The 27,099-nt window shown below is 39.4% G+C and overlaps 2 protein-coding genes and 1 pseudogene across 6 annotated transcripts in view; 2 read left to right on the top strand and 1 right to left on the bottom strand.

The window, feature by feature from the left end:
• Positions 1–12,952, bottom strand: part of LOC109548204 (microfibril-associated glycoprotein 3) — a 124,641-nt gene extending 111,689 nt beyond the window's left edge. For 2 of the 3 annotated variants that reach the window (XR_012330928.1, XR_002174249.3), the window contains exon 1: positions 2,535–2,671. Coding sequence is in view for 1 of the 3 variants with exons in the window: in XM_019924779.3 (XP_019780338.1) it covers positions 2,535–2,829 (295 nt within the window). In the remaining 2 variants the exon portion in view is untranslated. Of the gene's footprint in view, positions 1–2,534; positions 2,999–12,871 lie in introns of those variants that run through there. The other variant, XM_019924779.3, reaches the window with a different exon arrangement.
• LOC101337141 (large ribosomal subunit protein uL30 pseudogene) lies at positions 5,289–6,050 on the top strand (annotated as a pseudogene).
• A 7-nt stretch (positions 12,953–12,959) lies between the features above and the next one.
• The window catches only part of FAM114A2 (family with sequence similarity 114 member A2), a 38,244-nt gene continuing 24,104 nt past the window's right edge, over positions 12,960–27,099 (top strand). The window contains exons 1-8 of one of the 3 annotated variants that reach the window (XM_019924777.2): positions 12,960–13,027; positions 16,504–16,748; positions 17,092–17,191; positions 17,604–17,696; positions 20,319–20,410; positions 21,822–21,956; positions 22,449–22,607; positions 23,444–23,567. In XM_019924777.2, the coding sequence (XP_019780336.1) occupies positions 16,518–16,748; positions 17,092–17,191; positions 17,604–17,696; positions 20,319–20,410; positions 21,822–21,956; positions 22,449–22,607; positions 23,444–23,567 (934 nt within the window). In that variant the 5' untranslated portion in view covers positions 12,960–13,027; positions 16,504–16,517. Of the gene's footprint in view, positions 13,028–13,183; positions 13,353–16,503; positions 16,749–17,091; positions 17,192–17,603; positions 17,697–20,318; positions 20,411–21,821; positions 21,957–22,448; positions 22,608–23,443; positions 23,568–27,099 lie in introns of those variants that run through there. The other 2 variants (XM_019924778.3, XM_073802739.1) reach the window with 2 other exon arrangements.

Genomic DNA, 27,099 nt, shown 5'->3' with positions numbered 1-27,099 from the left:
CTAGACTTTCTCATAAATAGAAGGATGTGCCTCAGAAATATAAAACAATGGTTATTTATAATGGGTTATGAGTAATTTTTACTTCCTTTTAAACTGTTTACTTTCAATAATGAACGTATCTATTTGAGACAAAAACTATTTTTAAAAAACCCTACCAATTTAATGCATTTCTTCAATTACTAAGTGGCTAATCTGGCATGCCTTGCACATGTTAATTTGTCTTGTTAGAAAAGGTTGGTTGATGATAGTATCTTGTTTTTCTGGCAGGAGTAAATGAAGCACAAGCCAAAAGATATGTTTCACAAGCGAGGCTAAATGACCAGCTTGGGAGAGAGAAAAAAGTTGCCCTTAAGATGCCTAGGCTTGTTTTAAACCTAAAACATGCTGCCTCTCTTCCATACGTGAAGGTATCTTCATTCAGGGAACGCGTATACAAAAGCACATGAGTATGAAAAACAAAGCACACTGACCACCCACCGTGATTCAACATCCTTTAATAACTTGGAAAAGAAAAACCAACTTGGCTCTGCCTGCACAATTCTCACCTTTGTGGTAAGTTCTCAGTGTACTCTGTGCTTTAACTATGAAAGCCATTCAAAGATGGGATAGATGTGCGGTGTAGGTATGAGTCCCAATGCCTAGAGGTGGTGTCCCAGAGGAGGCTGGGTGACTGCTTGTTAAGCACCATTTCAAGGTCTAATCTTCCAGATCTCTTTCATCCCTGAGATTCTGTGGTTCAGGAGTATTTGGGTGGCACATCAATTAGTAAGTACTGTGGATTGTGCCCATTCTTATCATCATCAAAATTTATCTAAATTCTAGTTATATTTTTACTAAAGTAAAAAGAGGAAAACATGTAGTTATGAATAGAGTCATTATTTTATAAACTTCTGTTCTATAAACTTGGAGCTATGAAAAGGATACCCTGTGAATCCACGGTATGATGAACTACATAGACTCCATTCATCAACCACTATAACCACAATCTGAACTCTCTAGCTCACTTGCTGATAATAGCTCAAGATTTATGAACCTTATACTAGACTAATATGCTCTTTAAACTCTTCTCACTTGAGATTCATACAGTTTAATATAATTGTCCAGAGCTGCTGCTGAAAGCATCAATGACAGATGTTAGTGGTTTTCAAAGTAAGGGCAAAATAGGAAAATAAAACTATCATTCCACTTGGCTGGTCTTATCCTGACCGAAGCTTTGTCTATACAGTCAGTCCGTAATAATCATATTGATTAACCCACATCTTAAATGGGTTTGTTAGGACCCTAGAGCCAAACGAGGTAAGAGTCTAGTTCAGTGGATCCAAAGAGGGAACCCCAAATCATGTTCAAAATACCACTCTAGAGATTCTGATTTCTGGGCACCACTGTAGAGATTCTGATTTAATAGGTCTATATTCTTAAGAAGCTCTGTTCTTTCTAACATTCAAACTCTTCAATCCCTTGGTGGCCAGTTACTCAGTTTCCAGAAGGTTAAAATGTTTAGCATATACTTTAGAAGGAAGCACCATCTGTCTCCTTTTCTGTTTTCCACTCTAATATGAATAGCCAAATAGCCTTATATTCCAAGAGATTAGACTACCTTTCTAGCAAAAAATATAAAGGGGCCTTTTCCGAAAAGTGTAGCTTGTGAGGATCCCAGAATTTAATCTTTATCCCATTGATATTTCATGGAGATTTCTTCCTAAGGTGTTTTAACACAGTAGTCTTCAAAAAAAATAATCTTTCTAACAGAACACTAATTAAAGGAAATAGTATTCTGATTAAGATGTGTTTACGGGTTCATAAACAGCATAATCAAATAAAAACCTGTCAAAAAGTAGACCTTGGTCACATTATTATGATGTTTGTGTGATTTTTTAAGACTGACAGACAAAAAAAAAATACAAGGGAAACTCTCCTGTTTTCAAGTAAATTAAGGTATAGAATAGAAAGGGCTTATAGAGTTCCTCCTCAGTGCCCTTCTGATTCCGAGGGACTTAAAGTTTTATGCACAGATCTTTATAACTATTTTTAAAAACATCCTGGATTTCCTCCAACATTTTTAGTAACTCATTTCTGAGCAAAACATTTTTATTTATGACTCTAAGTCTAACCCAAATCCTTCTTGCTGTATTCACACAGGGCCAGCACTCTGTACTACTCACATTACAGTCTAGGTGAATGGTGCCCCTGGAGTTGTGCAGCGTGTAGCCTGCACAGCTGTATGCAGCAACCCTGATGGAGTCTACCTTGAATGAAGAAGGAAACCAGCTCACCAAGAGGAGAGAAAATAGCTCACCATCATTATGTGAACACCTTTTAAATTTATAACTATTCTCTATTTATTTTCTTCTGGTTAAGTAATTACCATTATTTTGCTTTTTCTGATAGGTATAATACTCCAGGCCTTCCAAAGTTTTAACTATTTACTGTAGTACCTCATCTTAGAGATTTCTTGTTGAATATGCCTTAAAACCAGGAAGAAAGAAGTAATAGGAAATGAGTAACCTTGATTAATTATACTCTGGCATAGTTACCTCTGCCTCTGTTATCCAGCTGCTGTCCTTTTGAGTTGTACCAATAGACACCTTCATAGTGGTCGACTGTGAGAAGACACTCAATTGAAACACTAGTTCCCTCTCTGGCTATGATGACATCATCACCTGAGTGGGAATCTGCTGAGAGTTCAAAACTTGGGAGAAATGATGCATTGGAAGAACTATGATTTGCTCCCAGAGGGGTCATTTGGTTGAAGCCTACATCTTCCAAAGCAAAAGCAGCTGGCACAGTAACACTCACAACTAAAGTGAATAAACAACAATGTGGCTTCATGGGAAAATGGGAGAAAATCTTGTTTAGAGTTGGAGAACTGAAAAGCTTCTATATTATAACAAGAGCACGGTGGGTCATTGATTGCTTGGTATTGGAGTTTTCAAAAAAAATGGTAGATCCAGGTATATTTTGAAGTCTTCAAGATTAAAAGAGATGAGTGGAGACCAACCTAAAAGAAAGCCAGATATAAAGTTTAACCAGGAAAGACTCATAACGGGGTGAAACTCTATGTCCTAAAAATAAACAGATGTGAAACTGATTAGAATAATTGGCATCAACATTAGGGAGTGAAACAGAGAGAACACCACCTAAAAATCCCAACGGAATCGGTTGAAAGAGCACTGAATTGGGAAACGGCAGACCTAGATTCTGGTATTAGCTTTGCTACTAACTAGCTGTAGGTCCTTGGCAAGTAGCTGGGCTTGTTCTCTCATGTGTCAAATGAGGAACTGGATAAGACAATCTCTAAGGGCCCTTCTAGTTCTGAAATGCTGTGATTCTATTTCACTCTGACAAACTCCAAGCAACAGGGAGCCAATGAAGGTTAAAATATTTAGCTTAATGATCTTTTATTCCACCTGTACCATTACCAAATGCTGTTATATCAATAATTTAAATCAACTGGTACATTATAATCATAACCATGGATATAAATAATACAGGGCTACCTGAAGTAGTTTTTTTGTTTTAACATCAGAAAGAAAACTGCACTACTACATGTACATAAATAGTTACTGACTTCTGAGGCTATAGAACCTCCCTCTTGGGCAAGAATGTTAGACAAAAGAATTTTCCTTTAATAATTTCTTCAATATCAAGAAACAAAATTCAGTATATTTAAGTTTGTAAGAATACCAGATTTCTAGCTCAAAGTCTATAAAATTAGCTAAGGGAGGAACTGACACCTTAAATGTCTAGTTGGTAGAAATACAGATGTAAACTACAGGGAAAGATTGTCAGACACATTTAAAAGAAGAGTAAAATATCATAAATAAAAGCAAAATGATATCCCAGTCTAAGAATCTATGTGATTATGATGAACTTCCTGGTAATTTGATTCCTCTTTTAAAATCAGACTCTTTTAAAAAAAACTTAGTTATTTAATTTATTTATTTTTGGCTGCGTTGGGTCTTTGTTGCTGCACGCGGGCTTTCTCTAGTTGCGGTGAGTGGGGGCTACTCTCCGTTGCAGTGCACGGCTTCAGTAGTTGTGGCACGTGGGCTCAGTAGTTGTGTCTCATGGGCTCCAGAGCGCAGGCTCAGTAGTTGTGGTACACGGGCTTAGTTGCTCTGCGGCATGTGGGATCTTCCCAGACCAGGGCTCGAACCTGTGTCCCCTGCGTTGGCAGGAGGATTCTTAACCCCTGTGCCACCAGGGAAGCCCCTAAAATCACTGACTCTTAAAGAAATATTTCAAATTCTATTTCTATAAAATATGGGATGAAACACCTACCTTTATTTCTTATGAGGGCCCAAAATAATTAGTTTTGGAAATGACATTTACTCCCCTGTATACTCACGTGAAAGCTGCTTGATCATACAACATAAAAATCAATTGATCATTGTATTTTGCCATTAAACTACTCAAAGTCTAAATTACATTAAGTTGTAAATATCACTTAATCTTCATTAGACCTTGAAAGGATGGTTGGATGATGACAATTTTCTCTTTCAAATTTAAGTATGGACTATTTAGAGTAAAACAAAGAACTTCAGAATTTGCTATACATAAATAGATAAACACAGGTGCTTGTTTCCATTTCTTTCCAAAACCCCACTAAAATGACACTAAAGGAAACAAAGCACTTAGGCACTGCAGGGGATTATAGAAGTGATCTGGTCTAACCTCTTCACTGTGACTTGCTCTTTAAGAGCATACTATAAGTTAGCAGGAGAATCCTGGTCTCTATTAGGAGGGAGTGGAGGGTGGAAACAATGGAAATATCATTTATTAAATGACTGAAGTAAGCCAGGCACTGTGCTAGGGCTTGATATATGTAAGCTCCCAACTTTTTCACTACAATTGGCAGATGTGATTTTTGTCCTTTATTCTAGACTCGTGGTTCTCAACAGTGACAGGAAATGAGTGTGCTGAAAAAGCGCTCCAAGTTTTCCCCAGGACTTCCATAACGAGTACCTGTGGCTTCATCCAAGTTGGCATTTCCCAAATTTCATTCATTTCTTCTACCGTTATGATTTTTTTTTTTGCTATATCCATGAACCAAATTATTATTAGTTATGCTTTTCTTAAAAAAACTCATTTTTCTTTCATACATTTATGTTAAAAGGAAAGTCTGTATCACATCTGTAGATAAAAGTAACTGTACACATAAGCACAATGCAAACAAAGTCATGTTATTAACTTCTAGAGATACTGCCATCTGTTGAAGGCTCTGAGCTAGAGGCCTGCTCTCTTTGTGGAGAAAACAAAAACAAAACAGCTCTTTCCTGGCTGGAACCATGGAGAGTGCAGAAGAGAAGAAAAAGAAGGTTCCTGCTGTGCCAGAAACCCTTAAGAAAAAGTGAATTTCACAGAGCTTAAGATCAAGTGCCTGAGGAAGAAATTTGCCCAAAAGATGCTTCGAAAGGCACGGAGGAGGTTGATCTATGAAAAAGCTAAGCACTATCACAGGGAATACCGGCAGATGTACAGAACTGAAATTCGAACGGCTGGGATGGCAAGAAAAGCTGGCAACTTCCACGTACCCGCGGAACCCAAATTGGCATTTGTCATCAGGATCAGAGGTATCAATGGTGTGAGCCCAAAGGTTTGAAAGGTGTTGCAGCTTCTTCGCCTCCGTCAGATTTTCAATGGCATCTTTGTGAAGCACGAGGAGGCTTCAATTAACATGATGAGAATCGTGGAACCATACATTGATTGCATGGGGGTACCCAAACCTGAAGTCAGTAAATGAACTGATCTACAAGCGTGGTTATGGCAAAAGCAACAAGAAGCGAAATGCCCTGATGGATAACGTGTTGATTGCTCGATCTCTTGGCAAATACGGTATTATCTGCATGGAGGATCTGATTCATGAGATCTATACTGTTGGAAAACGTTTCAAAGAAGCAAACAACTTCCTGTGGCCCTTCAAATTGTCTTCTCCACGAGGTGGAATGAAGAAAAAGACCACCCATTTTGTAGAAGGTGGAGATGCTGGCAACAGGGAAGACCAGATCAACAGGCTTATTAGAAGGATGAACTAAGGTATCTACCACGATTATTTTTGTAATCTGGTCAGTTAATAAACAGTGACTGCTTTCAAACTGAAAAAAAACAAAACAAACCTCCCAGAATTCCACTTTATTCTAATACCACCTCATTTCTTATTCTGCCACTCCTTTGCTCCCCACCGCTTCTTACTACAGAGTTTAGAACCTACTATTTTAGACCAGAGGTATACATTTTAATCTATTCAACTGTGTCTACTGAGCACATACTTTGTGCCAACCTACTCTACCACAGACACCGTCTCTGCCTTCACGGAGCTCAGTCAGGTAGAGGACATAGACACTAAGTACATACAAAATACACTAAATGCTACCCAAGGGAAAGTACAGGATGCTACAGGAGCACCCAACATGGAGAGCTAACCATGTCGCAGAAAGCCTCCCTGAGAAAGTAAAGTGTGCAATAGGACCTGAGGATAAATGGGAATCGAGAATGCAAGAGAGCCGTCTAGGTAAAGGGATGGGGGCAGGGAAAAAGCAGAGGGGTCACTGGTTAGAAAGTGTTCAGGAAAAAGAGCTACAAGTTGTGGCCAGAGAGTAATGGGTCTGATTCCTGATCCTGGAGGGGAGCAGTTTCGACCAACAGCAAAACTGGAGGTAGACTTTGGGAACTGGAGTGGCAGGTTGAAGTGAGTGAAAGAGATAATTGTCCAAGGTGAAGCAGTCAAAGAACTGAGAGGCTCAAAAGTGGGATACCTCATGTAAGGGGGTGTTAATGTCCCCCCAGGATCAAGGCAGCTAAGGTAGAAGACACTGGAAATAGAAGAAATGGACTCACTCTCCCTGCTCTGAGATCAGGAGCTTCAGGGGAAGGAACAGCTTCCACGTGACAGCCTCCACGTGACAGGGCTGTAGGGCAATAGTGTCCTGGCAGTGTTACTGCTGAATGGAATCCCTTCTTCATGCAGCTTCCCTGAGCCTCCTCTCAAGGCCTGGCTCTTCCTCCCATATGGATCCAGAGTATACCTGGATGCAGGATGGCTATTCCCTGACCCCTGTAGCCCTCACCATTACACTATTCACCTGGCTCTAGTATATGCTGCTCTGTACTAGCAGGCAGTCTACACCATCTCACCTATGAGCCCTTTAAGCACAGGGACTGTATTTTTTTGATGCTATGTTTCGTAACTCGCACATGTTCAATAAATACTTACTGATAGAGAATAGTTTGAATATAACCAAGTATGTTATGGATCTTTGTAAACTGAAGAATGGTATACGACAGGGATCATATTATTCAGGCCCACATACATTTACTAGCACTTGTTATATTCTCTGAGACAAAAAGAACCAATGTTGTAATCTCGAAAGATCCTAAAGACATAATGCCTAAATGCATTCCTTGAACCAACCACTAACCCTCAAAGTCTTCATTTACCATCTAGTCCTAGGAGATAATGGTGGCAATAAAAGATTACCAAGTCCAGAGTTTCCAAGCCAGGCTGAATATCACAATCACCTAGAGAACTTATTAAAAATATAGATTACTGGGTTCCACCCCAGACCTACTGACCTGATGAATAAGAACCTCTGCCTTTGGACTTTGGAATTCATGGTTTTTAATTAGCTCCCTGGGTGATTCTGAGGCAGAGGGTCCATGGACTAGCTATCACTAATATACTTCCTCATTTCCTCTACAACAGCCCTGCTCCAGACTGTCTGAACACTTCCAATACGAGAGAACTATTACTCAGACTACATTCTGGATTGTTGACCCCGGAACATCATACTTGCTGGCCTCTGATAAAGGCAGGGTAGCAGAGAAGTTCAGAGTACAGATTCTGGAACCAGGTTTCCTGGGCTCCAATCCTAGCTCTGACTCTAACCAGCCTTATGACTTTTGTTAATGATTTAATCTCTCTGTGCCTCAGTCCCCCCATCTTTAAAACAGGGAAAATAATAGCATCTATTTTCACAGGACTATTGCAAGGTCTGAATGAGACAGTATATAAAAAACACAGAGTCTGGTAATAGTAATCACTGAATAAGCTCTAGATATTATTATTGTTGATGGTCCTTTCAGGTGCTAAAATCTACTCCTTACAGCAAAGCTATTATTTAAGATAAATAAAACACTTTTACTTGGAATACCATGCAACCATTTAAAAATCACGGAGGGGGGAGGGGAAACACCACTAGGTAATTTCAGTCTTTAAATTTCACACTCCTCTTTTTCTCATTGCAAATAAATATTTTACAATGATATGGATCAAACAGGAATTGTAAACTGACCTTGGAGCCCAACCATTATATTACATTGTTTTTAACGTGTCCTGAGCTTGTGGTAGAGAGCTTTTGTTGTGATCTACCTAGCCCGTGTTTCCCTTTTTGGAGCCCTGCCTTCTTGGGCCCAGGAGGAAGTCAACCCACTGGCTAAGAAGAATCTTGTTCTTGGAATTTGGATTGAGACACTGTGGGTTAGGGCCATCCGAGGAAGAGAAGCCTTATAGGGAGCTGAGGCAATCAGGTTAGAGAAAGGACAAAAGGGGTGGAGAAGGGAAAGAGAGAGGAGACAGGAGATAGGGGCTGCTGGTGGTGGAAAGAGCTGCAGGGGGGAAGAGAAAGAGGGACTCACACATGCTGCTCCGGCTCCTGATAGAATTCTACTTCCTGGCTTCAATATGACTTTTTTTTTTTTTTTTTTTTTTTTTTTTTTTGCAGTACGCGGGCCTCTCACTGCTGTGGCATCTCCCATTGCGGAGCACAGGCTCCGGACGCGCAGGCCCAGCGGCCATGGTTCACGGGCCCAGCCACTCCGTGGCATGTGGGATCCTCCCGGACCGGGGCACGAACCCGTGTCCCCTGCATCGGCAGGCAGACTCTCAACCACTGCGCCACCAGGGAAGCCCTTTTTTTTTTTTTGAGAAATAAACATCTTGGAGATATGGGGATATATGTATAGTTGATTCATTTTGTTATACAGCAGAGACTAACACACTATTGTAAAGCAATTATACTCCAATAAAGATGTTAAAAGAAATAAACATCTTTATCTAATTTTATTCAAAATTAAAACCACAAAAATGAAGGCTGACTGTGCAAACAATGAAGGAAATGGAGAAACGGTCAGGTGGGAGAAAAAAGACTGAGTTCAGCAAAACCTGGAAGGCAGGGGCAGAGACAGCTAACTATATACAAGAGAAGTACTGAAGAGAAGTGTAACTGTGCTGTGGAAACAAAAGAGAAAGGAGGACTTCATGAATTTTAGAAATGCAACTCACTTAAAAGTTTGGGACTTTGCATAATATTATGCCTGCTATTCTCAATGGAGCAGCTGACATTTGGAGGCTAAGAAGAAAGAGTTCAAAAAGGAAAATCAAAGTGCCACCTTCCTGTAAACAGTTAAAAGGGGCTATGCTATGCTTGTGGATGAAGTTACTTGGTAGAATGTTTTATTACCTTTCTTCAGCATGAATAGGATAACTGAAAAGTGTGATATTTAAGTTTAATCTAACTCCTTTTTCATCTTTCAGGTACACTAAAATGTTAGCTTTTCTAGGATCATGAATAATCAGAAATGTAGATGATTTTACCCTCCAGAATCATTCTGGATATTGGCTATATCATTAAAAAAGAAAAAGAAAGAAAAGCGCCTAAGCTATCATCCCTAACAGATTGCCTTGTTGCTGTTCCTGCCAAATTCTGAGAGAAGAAATATTTCCATTCTCTTCCAATTTTCAACAGAAGTAAATAAGGAAGTAATGTGGCTAACTTCCATTCTTGTGGCTCAATATTAAGTTGGCTGAGGAAACAGCTGTTTGCAGAAATAGTTCTGGGATAATTCGAAGGAAGGAAAAACACTGATGCCCAGATGGTATTGGTTTTTGCTCCAAGTATACTGGGATATTAACGGTTCATTCTCCATAGCTAACTGCGTTCAAGGCTGTATTTACAGCTTATCCACTCTCCTCAGCCTGCACTGTTACACTTGAAAAATGGAGAAGCTCCTTACACGAGGCACACAAATGGTCAGAGTGGCATTTTGAATTGGCAAAGGGGATAAAAAAAAAAATGAAGAGCAGGCTGTTAGCACTCCTCTATGCTTTCAGAGAACAAATGTAAAGCTGTTGTGCTTATACTCGACCACTGCTATAGATAACATTAAAAGGTTAGTAATACGCAAACAGAAATCATCATTTTGAGGGTCATTTTCCAAAAAGTTTCTGAATAGCCCTTATGCTCCCAACAGCATCTTAGAGCCATCACACACCTCATCACTGGCCTTTGGGCACTTGGCTCAAATGTCAGCCTATTTTCTGGTACACTGAGGAACACCCTCTGTATTTGCTGAAGCTGTGCTTCAAACCATGGTTAGTTGTTATGCCCTTGACTTTGATCATTTTTGCCATAAGCATTTGCTTATGAAGCTAAACAAAGACATAGATATGACAAGCTTAGACTTATGATCTCCTTGCCCATTTTTTTCTCTATAGTCTGAACCTCCCCCTGCCCCCGCACCCTCCCAGTATCTCAAACTCAGTATAACTAAAAAAGAACTCCTCACTCTCATGCTCAGATCTACCTGTCCAGTATATATAGTTCAAACGATAGACACACAATACAATTCTTCCAGTTTTGCAAGATCAAAGTTACAGTGTCATCATGGCTATGTGGTCAGGAACATGGACTCTGACGTTAGAGTGCCTGATGTGGGACTTCCCTGGTGGTGCAGTGGTTAAGAATCCGCTTGCCAATGCAGGGGACACCGGTTTGAGCCCAGGTCCGGGAGGATATCATGTGCCTCGGAGCAACTAAGCCCGTGCACCGCAACTACTGAGCCTGCACTCCAGAGCCTACAAGCCACAACTACTGAAGCCTGCTCGCCTAGAGCCCGTGCTCCACAAGAGAAGCCACCGCCCGTGCACTGCAACGAAGAGTAGCCCCGCTCAAGGCAACTACAGAAAGCCCGCGCGCAGCAACGAAGACCCAACACAGCCAAAAATAAATAAATAAAATAAATTTATTAAAAAAATAAAGATGCAGATTTCTTGGGCATCTGCATCTTTGCCGTGCATGTAGTTTTAATGACTTACAAATCATGTATCTTTTGATTTTCAAAACCTTACTGTAATTCAGCGATTCTCCAAGTGTGGTGCAGGGGCCTCTGGGGGTCCCAGAGACTTTTTCAAAATGAGTTTCGTATTAATATTAGAAAATTATTTGCTCTTTTCTCTCTCATTCTCACACAATATGGTGCAGTTTTCCAGAGGCTACATAATGAATGCTATCACAAGAGAGTGAATGCAGAAGGAGATATGAGAATCTAGTTGTCTTCTATTAAGCCAGATACTAAAAAAAACCTTGTAACAATGTAAAACAGTGCCATTCTTTCCCATAATTTTTTTTTGGAAAATATTCTTCATAGAAATGCTATTTATGTTAACATGTAATGAATGTATCATTTTAAATAAATTAACAATTTTTGAAAAGCTGTTTTGATATATAAAATGGCATACTGAGGAACTCTGGGACAGGGAGGGTGTCAGGGAGTGCTGGGTGAGGGAGCATATGAGGGAACTCTGGGTGAGGGAAGGGGTGAGGGGGAAAAATGGCATATTGATAGTTATAAGCACACAAACAAAAACTCTCTGACGTTCTCAGTAAGTTTTAAAAGTGTCAAGGGATACTAAGACCAAAAAGTTTGAACACTTTCTATTATAATTATCATCAGCAGTATTTTAAGGATAAGACAGTTAAGTGGCTTGCCAAGATTCTATTCTTAAACCTCCAATTTTATGCATTTTCATTACAACAGAAAATCAGAGGAAAACATGTTCTATTTTATACTTAAAGTGTTCTTGTTTTTTTTGGGAATAGGCATTTTTAACATGCTCCCAGGTGATACTGATGCCCCTAAATTTAGAGAAGCACCATCAAAGCAAAGGAAACCATCTGAAGAGTTTTAGGAAGTGACAATTATGTATAGACATTAAAATGGTCATTCTGAAAGCATTAAATGGAGTTGGAAGACGTCGGTTCTTAAAAGGCCAGGTGCCTTCACCTCTCTGGGACTTAGTTTTTCACATCTCTACAGGGAGGGTGTCTCTAATGCTTTTCTGGCCGTCATTTTGGGTTTCATGCATTCCACTGTCCAAGGGCAAGTGAAGAGGTGAATCTTTCTGATGAAGGGTCAGGAGTAACCTAAAGTCATAAACCACAGCATGTCACTCTTGGGCACAGAAACCTTCAGTGCTTTTCCACTGCTTTCCAAATAAAAGTCAAAATCCTTCTCCTGGCTCACAGCCCCTACAAGGGTTGGCCAGTTTAAGTCTCTGGTCTCATCTTCCTCTTTTTGTTCCACGCACAGTAGCCTTTTTCCTCTTCCTTGGCCTGGCTCGGTTTGTTCCCACAAGAAGGCGTTTGCACTTGCTATTCCTTCTGCTTCTAATACTCTTCACCAGCTCTTCAAAAGGTTTACTCCCTCGCTTCGTTCCGTCACTTTATTCTGCTTTATTTTCTTTAAAGCACTCACTACCGTCTTAGATAATCGTGTTTGTTTGTTGACCTGTTTATAGTCGGTCTCCTCCGCTAGGCTGTCAACTACTTGTGAGCAAAGCCACAGTCGCTCGTAAACCAGTATGTCCCAAACGCCCAAAGAAGTGCCTGGCAGGTATGTGGAGCTCCGTAAATATACGACGGCCGAACTCCTGCAGCCCAGGCCAGGCTTGCAAAAGGGCAGCGGATACCCCACCCTCCTTCACGTTGTACCCCAACCCACCGCTCAAACCCACGCCTCGACACCGCTAGTAACCCACCCCCACCCCCACCCCGCCCCAGCCCTAGACAACGACCGCGAACTAGCCCTCACTCACCAGACCCTCGCCAAGCTCCTTCCGGCTGGACCGGCTGCTTGACCCGGAAGTTCTCTCAGGTAGGCAAGGCCTTCTCTGTCCTGAAGGAGGACTTCCGGGGCAGTAGGGAGTGGCTTCTCTGCGGCTGTGGTGGCGGCGCGGATGGCGACGCGCTGGGTACGGGGCTTTCTGGGAGGAGGCAGGCCGGGTGCGGGGTCTCGGGGTCGCCGCGGAAGGGGAGGAAGCGGCCTGGGGCTGGGGGGCGGGCGCCACGCGGTGGACGCTGAGGCTGCGGAAGTGCTGTGGCTATTGAAGCGCTCCGCTTGCGTGAGGAATTCTCGTCGTTGTCAGCGTCGGAGAACTTAGGAGCACAGGTTTACACCAGAACGCCGGTTTGGCACCTGTTCTTGTAATTAGGAAGAAGGGAGAACGGATTTTGTACATCTCGAGACAAATCGTTATATTAGTGAAAATAGTAATGCTCCCTCCAGACAACCACCAGGTACTAACAGCAGCTTTTACCCGTGAGGGGTTACGTGCCAGGCTCCGTTCCGAACCCCTTACATCCACCGGGTCGTTTCGGCTTTCCAGGAATCCTGGCAAGTAGGTAGTACTCTCCTCGTTTTACAGATGAAGAAACGGAGACGCAGAGAGGTGAACTGACTTCTCACAGTCACTCAAGTACAGAGTTGGAAGAGTGTCAGCCTAACTACATATTATATATAGTATATAATGTGTATGTTACATGCATATTACCGTGTGTTGTAACTTGGAGACAGCATAAGGAGAGCAAAAAAGTATTCCATCAATGTTTCAGCTACACGAAACATCGATGGAACTTTGTGCAAGAACTGTGTAGCCTTTCCTATTTGGCCTCTGGAGTAAGTAGGGCAGAAATAGTGTCTTAAATTAGTTCTCAGTCTCCAGAGCTTGGCATGCAACAGGTAGTCAAAAAAAATGTTTGCAAGTAAATGAATGAGTGTTTCACAGTTGGGTTTTATGTTTATGGATAGCTGTATCTAGATTGTTTTTTTCTATGTGTTTCGGAAACGTATGTATATCATATACCATATGGTCTAGGATCCAGGATGTTATATAAATCTACCTTTCTAGCCTTACGCCTCCCCATCATTCTCTTTGCCGTATTAACTACTCCTGGTATCTGTCTGTATTCCACGCTGTCATACCTCAGACCTTTGAGATTTCCCCTGTGTTGTTTACACACCCTTGAATTCTCTCATTGGCATCTTCATCTGTCAGAATCCTAAGTGCCCTTTAAGGCAAGTATTACAAGTTCAGATGCCTACGGGGGCTAATCAGGTAACATAAAGGAGTCAAGTGAATTTGGGTGGAGATTATGGGGAACTAGAGAGCACTACTCTACCCTGTCTAAAAGATCCCCAGCAAATATTTGGCATGAGCTAGTTATTAACAAGTCGAATGTGGGCCCAGTGTCGCCAGATCTTTCAGTTTTAGAAGGGAAGTTGGAAATTTCTATTTGTAAACAAACTCTGATTTTTAAATGTTACCAATTAGTATAGAAAAAAGTTTAAGCACTGTGCAGGCCAAACAAAAAAATCTGTAGGCTGGATTTGGGACTCAAAATCCCAGTTTGTGATCACTATTTTATGCTTTTTTCAAGTATTTAAAGTTCATGAGTGTTATTTCCTGATCCTAGCATACTTTTCCTTGCTCTCTGTTCTTTTAACATTTTGTGTGTACCTCAGTTATAGTGCTACTTCCAGGCTGCCTTAGTTGTTAGTATGTCTCTTTTTTAGTATGTTAGAAATGTTTTGATGGCATTGATGGATTGGGTCTAATTTTGTGGTTAGTATATATTGGTAAAAACATGTGCTTATACATACTGAGGTCTGGGTGTATGTGTGTGTCTATGTATGTGTGGGATACGTTTATTTCTCCCCTGGTAATACTTGGTTATCCTGGAAACCAGCATCTCCTCCTTGTAAAAACACCAATAATATCTTGACTTTAATTGTCAAAGAGCTGTACTTCTGGAAGGAATTGAATTTGTTAACATTGCTGTTCAAAAGCTGGTCTGATGTAAATCTTATTCTGGTAGCTTAAATTTCATAATCTCTCTGAAAAATTGAGGTAGGAATGATTAATGAGTAATAAGATTTTTTTAAAATGTCAAAAAAGGAGAAGTTGATAAATTGAAATTAAAAACTTTTGCTCTGTGAAAAGCTCTATGAAGAGGATGAAAAGATAAGCTACAAACTGGGATAAAATGTTTACAAACCACATATCTGACAAAGGACTTGAATCTAGAATATAAAAAGAGCTCTCAAAACTTAACAGTAGGGCTTCCCTGGTGGCGCAGTGGTTGAGAGTCCGCCTGCCGATGCAGGGGACATGGGTTCGTGCCCTGGTTCGGGAGGATCCCATGTGCCGCGGAGCGGCTGGGCCCGTGAGCCATAGCCGCTGAGCCTGTGCGTCCGGAGCCTGTGCTCCGCAACGGGAGAGGCCACAACAGTGAGAGGCCCGCGTACCGCAAACAAAACAAAACTAAACAAAACTTAACAGTAAAAAAAAAAATCCAATTAGAAAATGAGCAAAAGATAAAAATAGCTGTTTCACTGAAGAGGATATACAGATGGCAAATAAACACATGAAAAGATGTTCAATATCATTAGCCATTAGAGAAATGCAGCTTAAAGCTTAAAGCCATATTAAGCTGTCATAGTGCACCTATATCAGAATGGTTCACATGAAAAATAACACTGCCAGATGCTGGTGAGAATGAAGAGAAACTTGATTACTCATACATTGCTGGTGGGAATGTAAAATGGTACGGCTACTTTGGAAAAGAGTATGGCAGCTTCTTATAAAATTAAGCAAATACTATCGATTGCACTCTGGTCATTTATTCCAGGGAAATGAAAGCTTATATTCCCATAAAAACCTGTATACAAATGTTCATAGCCATTTTATTCGTAATAGCCCTAAACTGGAAACAGCCCAGACATCCTTCAACAGGTAAATGGTGAAACAACTGAGATACATCCATGCCAAAGAACACTACTCAGCAATAAAAAGGGAGAAACTAGTGGCACAACAACTTGGATGAATCTCGAGGGACTTATGCTGAGTGAAAGAAGTAAATCTCAATAGGTTACATACTGTGTGATTGCATTTATATAACATGTTGAAATGACAAAATTATAGAGATGGAGAATATCAGTGGTTGCTGTGGGTTAGGAGGAGGGTGGGACATGGCTAAAAATAGATAACACAAGGGATCCTTGTAACTGAATTATTCTGTATCCTGACTTTGGTAATTGAATTATTCTGTATCCTGACTGTGGTAATCCTATTCTGTATCACATGAATTTGTGCATGTGATAAAATTTCATAGAACTAATTACACGCACACAAATGAGTGCATGTAAAACTGGTGAAATCTGAGTAATGTTGGGGGATTGTATCTTATCAGCATCCTGGTTGTGATATGCTATAGTTACACAAATTGTTCCCTTGGGGGAAACTAGGTGAAGGGTATATTAGATCTCTCTGTACTATTTCTTACACCTGCATGGGACTCGATAATCTCAAAAAGTTTATTCAAGTAACTTTTACCAAAAACAAGCTTATATAATTAATTTTTGGGGGTTGGGGGGCTTTTATTTTACCAGGCAATGATCTAATCATGTCGGATAAAGATGATATTGAGACTGAAGTGATAACTGAAGCAACTTCCATCCTTGAAAATGAGAACTGTGAGCCAACCAAGAATTTTGAGTCAGTTGACCAAAGTGCCAAGTCAGAGAGTAAATCAGAACCTGTAGCTTCTACTCGGAAAAGACCAGAGTCCAAACCTTCCAGTGACCTTGAGACTTCAGACGTTCTCCCTGTTCAGACATCACAGGCTGCAGGCAAAGTAAAGTATCTATTAAAAACTGAGATTAAAAAGTATTAGGGTTAAAAGGAATACGGAATCAATACCAAATTGGGATTGCACCTATTTCTTTCTTTTTATAACCATAAAACAATTTTCTCAGTTCTATAAATGCTTTTATGAGTGGTTGCCTTTGCTATGTGGTGCTTACATTGAAGGTAACATACATCTGTCAGCCAAGCAATACACTTTTTGAGCTAACTAATATGTATCTGTTCACCCATACTTTTGGCCAATAATTAGCTACCTTGTATATGAACTCTTATTTTCCTCTAATTTTTCCATTTTTCTTTGCCTTTGTTTTTCTGGCTACTGGGAAAAATAGGAGACTGTTTCCAAAGATGTACCCCAGACCGGATGGGGCTATTGGGGAAGTTGGGGCAAGTCCTTGCTCTCCTCAGCCTCCGCTACAGTAGCCACAGTAGGTAAGGTCATCAGTCATTTTATTCATTTTTGTGTGCATTTTGCTACAGGTGTGTGTTCAAAATGACTTTGTTAATCATTCTTCTTCCATGATTACTCAAAGGCTTTATAGTTTGAAGATACATTAGTAATGATGGGCTGATTTATACTGCCACTAGAATTGGTAACGTATTTCATTAGAAGGTTGACATTTAGGAATTAATATAAAACTATTCGTTGGTGATAATGAATCAATTTTTTTTTTCCTTTAGTAAGGATACACTCCCAAAGATGAGTTATATAGGGTCAAAATAACATGTCTTCTGGTTGTAATGAATTTTAAAATCTGTGGTTTTAATTTTCAGCTTGTTTCTTCAGTTTTGGTGACTAGTAGCAAATAAATTCAAATATAAAAACGTTATTTTTTCTCATTAGGACAAGGTATTTCAAATGTCATTGAGAAGGCAGAGACTTCCCTTGGAATCCCTAGTCCCAGTGAAATTTCATCTGAAGTCCAGTATGCAACAGGTCAGTATATGGAGACATTAAGGCCTAGAATTATAAACTGAAATGGAATAGTTAAGCTCATTTTTTTCAGTAGATGTTTTTGACTGTCTGATATTCAGGGCATCATGGGGCTGATGAGAAATGGGATTTGGAATCTTTGGCTTTAACCACTCAGGTGTCTCTTTACTTTCCTCATCTATGAAATTGGGTGATACTTTATATTGCAGAGGACTGTTACAAACATTAAATAAGTAAAGCCATGAATGTAGATTGTAAAAATTGCCTCGCTTTGTGCTTGGCACAATTGAGTAAGAGCCCAGTAAGAGTTAGCTGAATTTGAATCTACTGTGGCATGAAAAAATGTTTTAATGTGTTAGTTTTGGTGCTGCTCCATGGTTCATTTTTTTAAGCCTTTTTTCTATGTGCTTCGGTTTGGATAGTTTTTGTTGTGGCTTCAGGTTTACTGATCTTTTCTTCTGCTGTGTCTAATGCTGTTAAGTCCATTCAGTGACTTTTAAATTTTAGATATATTTTTCAACTCTAAAAATTCCATTTGTTTCTTTTTTTGTCTTCCATTTCTCACCTCCTCATGTATATATTTTAGTGTCCCTGACTGTCATCTCTGTCATTTGAATCTGTTTCTACTGACCATTTTTTTTTCTTGCTTAGAGATAACATTTTCATTTCATTGATTGGATGCTGCACATTAGAAATGTTACCTTGCTGAGTGGATTTTGTAGTCCTTTAAAGGGTGTGAGTTTTGTTTGGAAGGCAGTTAAGATATTTGTAGCTTAGATTGATCTTTTGGTCTCGATTTTAAACTTCTTGAGGGTGATTTCTAGAGTAGCCGTTATTGTTAAGTGCTAGTTTAGATCAACTACCAAGTCTCTGACCCTTCTGAGGTCTCTACCTAATTTCCAGGTGTTTAACTAGGTCTCTCTACTTGATTGGTTGGAAGTCAGATGTCTCTCAGCCTAGCATGAGCTTTGGGCATTGTTTAGTTTACAGCTCCATGGCAGTTCTTTGCCCAGTATCGTGGAGTTTTCCAGTGCAGGAACAGCTTAGTATTCAGCCAAAGACTCAAGGGCACTCCTGTGTAGATAGTTGGAACTCTTTACCTCTGTATCTCCCTCCTCTGCAGTACAGGCATACCTTGGAGATATTGTGGATTCAGTTTCAGACCACTGCAGTAAAGTGAATATCGCAAAAAACGAGTCTCACAAATTCTTTTTTGGGTTTTCCAGTGCATATAAAAATTTATACTATATTGTAGGCTATTAAATGTACAGTAGCATTATGTCAAAAAGAATAACGTACATACCTTAATTAAAAAATACCTCACTGCTGAAAAATACTAACCATTATCTGACAGCGGAGGATTGCACAAACCTTCAGTTTGTAAAAAAAAAAAAAAAAAAAAAAAAAAAGCAGTATCTGCAGAGCACAATAAAGTGCTTGTGCTTCATGCACAAGGTATGAGGTATGCTTGTACTCTGACCTGCAAATTCCAGGTGCTTCAGCTTTCCTAGATTCCAGTCTCTGTCTCTTCTACTTAATAAGACTGCCATGCTCTGCTTGGGTTTCCCCTCCCTGTGCTGTGGTCTGGAAAGCAAGCCAATCATAGAGTTCTCATCATTTGTTTCTCTTCTCTCCTGAACCATAGTACAGTACGGTCTGTAGTCCAATGTCTGGAGATAACTGTTTCTTAAATTTGTCCAGTTTTCTAGATGCTATGGTAGAAGGGCAAGTCTGACACCAGATAATCCATCATAGTTGGAAGCAGAAGTCCTCCCTACAATAGATTATTTGTTGATCTCCTGTAAGAGATTTTAGTGTTAATAAAATAGAACAGATTTTAAACAAATCTTTGTAATGCATGTCTGAATCCTGTGAAGAAGCATAATTTTCCAGGATAAAGTTTAAAGTAGACTGGATTTTTAAAAAGTCACATTTATTGAGTTATAATTTACGTAAAGTTCACTCTTTTTAGGTACAATGATCCTTTGATATCCATGGGGGGATTGGTTCCCGGAGCCCCCCCATGGATACCAAAATCCTCAGATGCTCAAGTTCTTTATGTAAAATGAGTATTCACGGGTTCAGCATCCATAGAAGAGAGGGCCAACTGTATATAGTTTTACATATTTTAACAAACATACTGTCCTGTTTATGCTATGTAATCACAGTCCATTGTGATTATACAGATATAGAATATTTCTTATATTTGTATAGACAAGACTTGAGAATATTTTCATTCCTCCCCCCCCCCAAAAAAATCCCCTCATGCCCCTTTGTAGTCACTCCCCTCCACCTATTCTTAGCTCTTGGCAACCACTGATCTGTTTTCTGACCCTGTGGTTTTACCCGTGCAGAAGATCATATGAATGGAATCACACAGTATATAGTCTGTTATATATGTCATAGGTTGTTCAAAAGACTGGATCTTGTTTTTGAAATGAAAATGAAAAACTGCCTTAACTTTTATTTTAAAATAGGCACATGGTTTAAAATAATAAAACAAAAAGTACTAAGGCCTTGTGTGTTGGAAATAAAGTCTAATTTTTAAAAATTCATATAGATGCTAATAAAGCAAAACTATTTACGACTGTCTCTTCATATTTACACATCCCCTCCCCACTATAGGAGAGACAAATGCCAAAGAGAATGAAAACTCCTCTCCAATGAGTGGGCCATTTGGGGTATTCTCTACCATCTCTACTGCTGTTCAGAGCACAGTGAGTAAAAATTGCAAGGTGGCCTGCTTCCTTCCATGATTATAATGGGTTTTTGTCTCTTTCTCTTTCTTTTCCTTGAAAAGTCATGGGGACTGATTCCTCTTATGGGAGTTCAAATTGCTGAAGATCATTCACTTTGATCTTAGGGTAGAGTGAGAGCTAACTTGAAAACTTAAAAGAAGTAAAAGAGGGAGCAGGAAATGCAGAGTAATAGAGAGGCAATGTACCTAATATTTTATGGACTAAGAATTCTTAGTTTGGTGGCCCTAGAAAAACATCTCTGCTTTACAAAAATATTTTTGTCATAATTATATCTTTTAGGCAAAGGGAAAATGAGATGTTTATGATAAATACTTATAAAACTATAGATGATTAGAAACATTTTTGAAAGGATTAAATAGGAAGCAATATCTTTCCTACATGAGGATAGATAGCTAGTACTTTTTTATTTTAACTTTTGTGTGTGCTTTTTGTGTATTTTTTTTTTTTTTTTTTTTTTCGGTACACGGGCCTCTCACTGCCGTGGCCTCTCCCGTTGCGGAGCACAGCTCCGGACGCGCAGGCCCAGTGGCCATGGCTCACGGGCCCAGCCACTCTGCGGCATGTGGGATCCTCCCGGACCGGGGCACGAATCTGCGTCCCCTGCATCGGCAGACGGACTCCCAACCACTGCACCACCAGGGAAGCCCTTAATTTTAACTTTTTATTGAAGTATAATCTGTATACAGACGAGTGAAATCGTAAGTGTTCAGTTTTAATTTTCACGACATGAGCACATTCAGACTAAGAAACAGCAGGGTGGTATATCAGATGTCTCCCCTGTGCTGTCTCCCAGTCTTCTGTGCCTCCCCCTCTTGCCATCTAAGATAACCACAATCCAGTCTTCTGCCATCATAGATTAATTTTCCCTGCTATATGAACAGAATCATACAGAATGTACTCTAGTGTATCTAGTTTCTTTCACTCATTATGTTTATATAATTTATCCACGGTATAGTTTGTGTGGTGTATTCCATTTTCTTTGTTGTATTCCATCGAGTGACTATGTAACATTTACTCATTCCAGGGTTGGTAAGTATTGGGGTAGTTTCCAGCTTTTAGGTTTTATAATAGTACTGCTATGGGTGTTCTTGTATGACTTTTGATGAAGCTCTACACACTTTTTTGAATATTTAACCATGCGTGGAGTTGCTGGGTCATAGGATATTCACATGTTCAGCTATAGTAGATACTGACAAATAATATTCCAAAGTGGGTATACTGCTTTACATTTCCACAAGCACCGTATGATTGTTTTAGTTGCTCCTTGTTCTTGCCAGTGGTTGCTATTGTTAGCCACTATTTTATGAAATGAAAACATGCAGGTGTCTTTTTTCAGTATTATTGTAATGAGGTTGCGTGTGTTTCCTAGGGAAAGAGTGTTATCAGTGGGGGTTTGGATGCCTTAGAATTCATTGGGAAAAAGACAATGGATGTAATAGCAGAAGGGGATCCTGGATTTAAAAGAACCAAGGGTCTGATGAACCGGACTTCCACACTGTCTCAGGTACTGTTTGCATTCCTGTCTGTATTTTGATCTGTATTTTTGCCTTTGGTAATTTGGGACCTTCTTATTATTTCCTTTTGAGGACTTTTCAGTGTTTTTTGTTTTGTTTTGTTTTGTTTTGTTTTTGGTAAGGGGATGCACAGCTCTAATGCTTAGAAAAATGCCCAATTCTTTTTTTTTTCCTCCTCTTTCCTTTCTACAGGAGCCTCTTGTCAGTGCAATATAAGATGCCAAGCCCTTTCAGGGTTGTTATTAGATTAATGGTTAAACCACTGTCAGAGAAACACCTGGTTCCTGGGGTGTTATTTACCCTGTCTAGGAGCAAATTATGTGATTATGTTTTCCCTGCAGCTCCTGAGCCTATCCGATTTGAATCACAATTCCAAGAATGAAAGGGCAGTGTTACCCGTCTCAGTTTGCTTCCCTTGACTTTCAGAACTCACCCTTAAACTCTTGTTACTTGTTGCAGTGTAATACCTTGATCTCTTTCAGGTTTTAAGAGAGGCGAAGGAGAAAGAAGAGCTATGGACCACCAATGAGGTTACCATGGAAACGGACAAGAAAACTCATTATGGGCTACTCTTTGATGAATTTCAAGGACTTTCACATCTAGAAGCTCTGGAGATGCTCTCCCGAGAAAGTGAAATAAAGGTAATTCCAAACCAAAAATTTCAACTGGAGTAGTCTTTAAGCAGAAGCACACTGCATAGTTTCTTTTCCTTTTGTGCAGTTGGAGGATGAAATGTATGTCAGGTAGAGGCTTGAGATTCTCTGAAAATACTGTACCAAAATAAACAAAAAAACTAATTTTTGAACTAATTGCTAGAAATAGAATGAGTCAAGTGTTGTTTCTCTAAATTTAAACAAAAATGGACAGATTGGGCTTCCCTGGTGGCGCAGTAGATGGGAGTCCGCCTGATGATGCAGGGGACACATGTTCGTGCCCCGGTCCGGGAAGATCCCACATGCCGCAGAGCGGCTGGGCCTGTGAGCCATGGCCGCTGAGCTTGCACGTCCGGAGCCTGTGCTCCGCAACGGGAGAGGCCACAGTAGTGAGAGGCCCGCGTACCGCAAAAAAAAAAAAAAAAAAAAAAAAAGGACAGGTTAACAAAGAGGTCTTAATAGCATATCTATTATTTTTCCTTCATCTTGTTCTTTTTTTTTTCTTTTTATAAGTTTCTTTGGCTTAAGCTGCCAGTTTGGATACAGTTACCTGTTAGCATTTAATTGATTCAAGACTATTCCATTTCCTCCTAATTTCTAAGCTGTTGTTAAGCACTAATAATTTCCAGACATTTCTGGCTTATATTATTTTTGGAAGCACAATTCTCCGTACCTTTCTTTGATGACCTGCCTCTTGTATTAAGGTTCTTGAGGAAGAGCTTGTGAACTCATACTTTTAATTTTAATATGATCCATAGCCTCTTCATTTGAGAATGTTTTTCTTTTTCTCTCATACTCCCACTTACTATTTTATATCAATTCAGGTGAAATCTATTCTTAATTCTCTAAGTGGAGAAGAATTGGAGACTCTAAAATGTGAATTGGAACAACTCAAAGAAGCATTTTCCCTAGCAGAGTTCTGTGAGGAAGAGGAGGAAGAGAAGAAAGGTAACATGGAAATCCAGCATCTGAGTGGGAGGGATGTAGTGTGTTTATATGCAGTGATTGTCCTTGAAATAAATCTCTCCAATTACATTAACTCTTTTTTTAAAATTGAAGTGTAGTTGATTCACAGTATTGTGTTAGTTTCAGGTGTATAGCAAAGTAATTCAATTATATACATATATTTTTCAGATTGTTTTCCATTATAGGTTATTACAAGATATTGAATATAATTCCCTGTGCTATACAGTAAATCCTTGTTGCTTATCTGTTTTATGTATAGTAGGTTGTATCTGTTAATCCCATATTCCTAATTTATCCCCCCTTCCCCTTTCCCCTTTGGTAACCGTAAGTTTGTTTTCTGTGTCTGTGAGTCTGTTTCTGTTTTGTATATAGATTCATTTGTACTATTTTTTTTAAGATTCCACATAAAAGTGCTATCATACAGTATTTGTGTTTGCCTCTCTGACTTCACTTAGTATGATAATCTCTAGGTCCATCCATGTTGGTGCAAATGGCAATATTTCATTCTTTTTATGGCTGAGTAGTAGTCCCTTCTGTGTATATATACCACATCTTCTGAAACCAATTGTCTGGTTATGTAATATCTTGCTAAATGGTATCTTACTCTATGTAAAAGAGTGCTGATATGAAATGGTCTTTGAATATGAGTTTTTAAAGCTGTCTTGAGGTATTGAGAAGGCAGTAAGCATGGTGGATAAAAGGATGGGTTTTGGAGTTAGACCTGGGTTCTAAATCAAGATCTGCCATTTATTAAGCCATGCAACTTTGTGAAATTACTTAACCCTGAGTGTCTGGTTCCTCAACTGTGAGTAGAGGTAGCTAATTCCTCTCAGTTTGTTATAAGGACTAAATGAAATATTATGTTTAATGTGTGGCTCATAGTAAACACTCAACAAATGGTGGCTATTATTTTCATTATTAGGATGGCATAAGTAAATAAATAAAGATCTGCATTTTCAAAGTCTCACTTAGCAGGAAACCTATAAATTAATTTTGATTTGCTTAAGTTGCTCCATTGTTCTTAACTAAGCCCTGGTGTGACAATCCCTCGTTATTTATGAACTTAATTAAGGTTATTTGTACATAGTGCCTAACAGGATTTGTTTAATTTAGTTGACATCTGGCTTCACATAGTGATCAGAAATCCTGATCTTTAAATACCATTCAGAGGACTCTAAGGGAATTTCTAAACAGATGGATTTGTGTCTATAATATTTTTATTCCCTGTTTGCCTGAGATCAGGATTCTGCAAAGATAGCACTGGAGTGCTGCATGCCACCCTTCCCAGTGGCCCTCCGCAGTGATTTTGGTTGAGAATGCAACACTGACCTTGGTATTTAATTATATCTCAATGAAGGTTTTTTTTAAAAAGTGGCAGCAGAGGGGAGAGAAAACCGCAGAACCTAGTTCTGGTGATGTTGATCATCTTCAGTTTCTATCAGCATCCTTAGCCCTTGTCCCTCTATCTTGTATACTCAATGCCTTCACTTTTTTAGGAGACTTCCTGCTTGAGGTGCCAGCCTCTCTCCTGAGTCCCTCCAAAGCACTAACCCTGTCTCCCTTCCATCCTTACATGCTTTATTTTAATGCAACAACTGCTTTTTATGCTCAAGTCTCTGGGGAGTACACGACAAGGATCTCCATTTTTTCCCCTTGTATTTTATTTTACCTTATTATTTTTTTAAATATTAATTTGTTTTATTTTTTAGATTCCACATATAAGTGATAACATAGTTTTTGTCTTTCTCTATCTGACTTATTTCTCTAAGCATAATACCCTCCAGGTCTATACATGTTGCAAATGCAAACATTTTTTGATCAACGCTTAGCAGTAAAAGGTTTTTGAGCACTTAGACCCAATATGTGTATATTTGAATGTGTATAAATTATACACATATACTACCATAGTAATATATTATTTACATTCTAAAGTACATCCTAAAAAAGTACTTCTTGAAGAATGAGATAAATGACTACAAGTAAAAGTTGCATTTTTTTCCTCCTGCACTCAATTTTTTGTGAACCCTTTGAGGTGCTTGCATCCCACTTGGATTCAGATCCATCCCTTGTCTCACATAATTTAGAGCTTAACTGGGAAAGCAAATTGCCTTCCTGAGAGTCAGGTTTTTAGTAGAATATGATTTAGGAGTTGTTTACATGAGTTATAAGTCACAGTTGTATCATTTAGTGAGATAGGCTTTTCCCAAACTATGTTATACCTGGGATCACTAAACCCTTTGAATTCTCTGCCTTGAATGCCAAGAGAGGACAGAAGAGCAGATGGAGAGAGAAGAACCAAGACAGATTTTTTTTCCTGAGGATTCTGGGGAGAAAGCATGTATGAAGCAGTAGTAATTTGCCTTGGTAACCATGAACTGGTGTCTAAGAAATACTCACATAGATTGTAAGTGCTAAGAGATTTCTGTGTACAGGATTTCTCTCTGTAGTCTTTGGTGGAGAGAAAACTTGGGCTGGGCTTCAAAGAGGAGATTGGATAGGATTTAGATGAATAGAGAGGAAAAGAGCCATTTCCTGTCATTTGTTTGGATGTGTTGATTGTTTTTGATCTTGACTCACCTGTTTGTTTGCATGTTTCTCAGGTATTAAGTATTCCATGTTCCACATCATCGCTCATCAAGCTTATTCCAAAGCTTCCTTACTATCCTTCCAACATTCTGGAATCCTCTTCCTTTCTTATTACCTACCCTTATTCTTATCTGGATCCTGGAATATTGCCTCAGGCTTCCTGCCTCCCTTCATGTTTCTCTTTTTATTTCATTCCCACCAGGAGCTAAAGTGATCTTTCTAAAATTTTAATTGGACTGACTTGTCTCTGTATAAAACTATTCAGCAGCTCCTCATTCTCTTAATAAAAGTTTGAATTCTTCACCATGGTTTATGATGCCCTTTATTACCTGGATCCTGCTTACTTTCCTAGCTTCATTCTACCCGTCTTCTCTTTCTTCCATTAGGACACTCCCAACCATGTTAAACTTCTTGCCACGCTTTCTTTCACCTCTGGATCTTTGTACTTGTTTTCTCTGCCTGAAGCTCTTCCATTCTCCTGGCTAACTTGTACTTGTTTTTTATGTCCCAGCTTAAATTCCATTTCTTTGGAAGCACATGCCTCTTACCCACTTAGTACTCTGCTTTCATCACTTTTCCATTCATACTTCTAGGATGTAATCCAAAGAGCATAGGCTGTGGACTGGGGGTGGGAAGCCCAACGTTTGACTCCTTATTTGTTATGAGATTTGGGGATATAAATTAACCTCTTCAAGCCCTAGTTTCTTCATCTCGAAAATGGGATAATGACGCATTTTTTTTAGAAGCCTATTGGAAGAATTCATCAGTAAAATATACATAAAAGGATTCTGTAAGCACTAAAGCACCTTGCTCATATAATTTGCTTCTGCTGTTTTTACTGCTACAGCTGCTACTGTCATTCCTCTTCTCTCTCCCTGCAATGATCCTCACCAGTCTTTCTGCAGTGTTTTATATGGGACTTGTTTTT

This window comes from Tursiops truncatus, chromosome 3 (genome assembly GCF_011762595.2).
Source record: "Tursiops truncatus isolate mTurTru1 chromosome 3, mTurTru1.mat.Y, whole genome shotgun sequence".
Classification (NCBI taxonomy): Eukaryota; Metazoa; Chordata; class Mammalia; order Artiodactyla; family Delphinidae; genus Tursiops; species Tursiops truncatus.
Note: the sequence above shows the minus strand (reverse complement) of the source record. Positions and strands in the feature narration are given on the sequence as shown.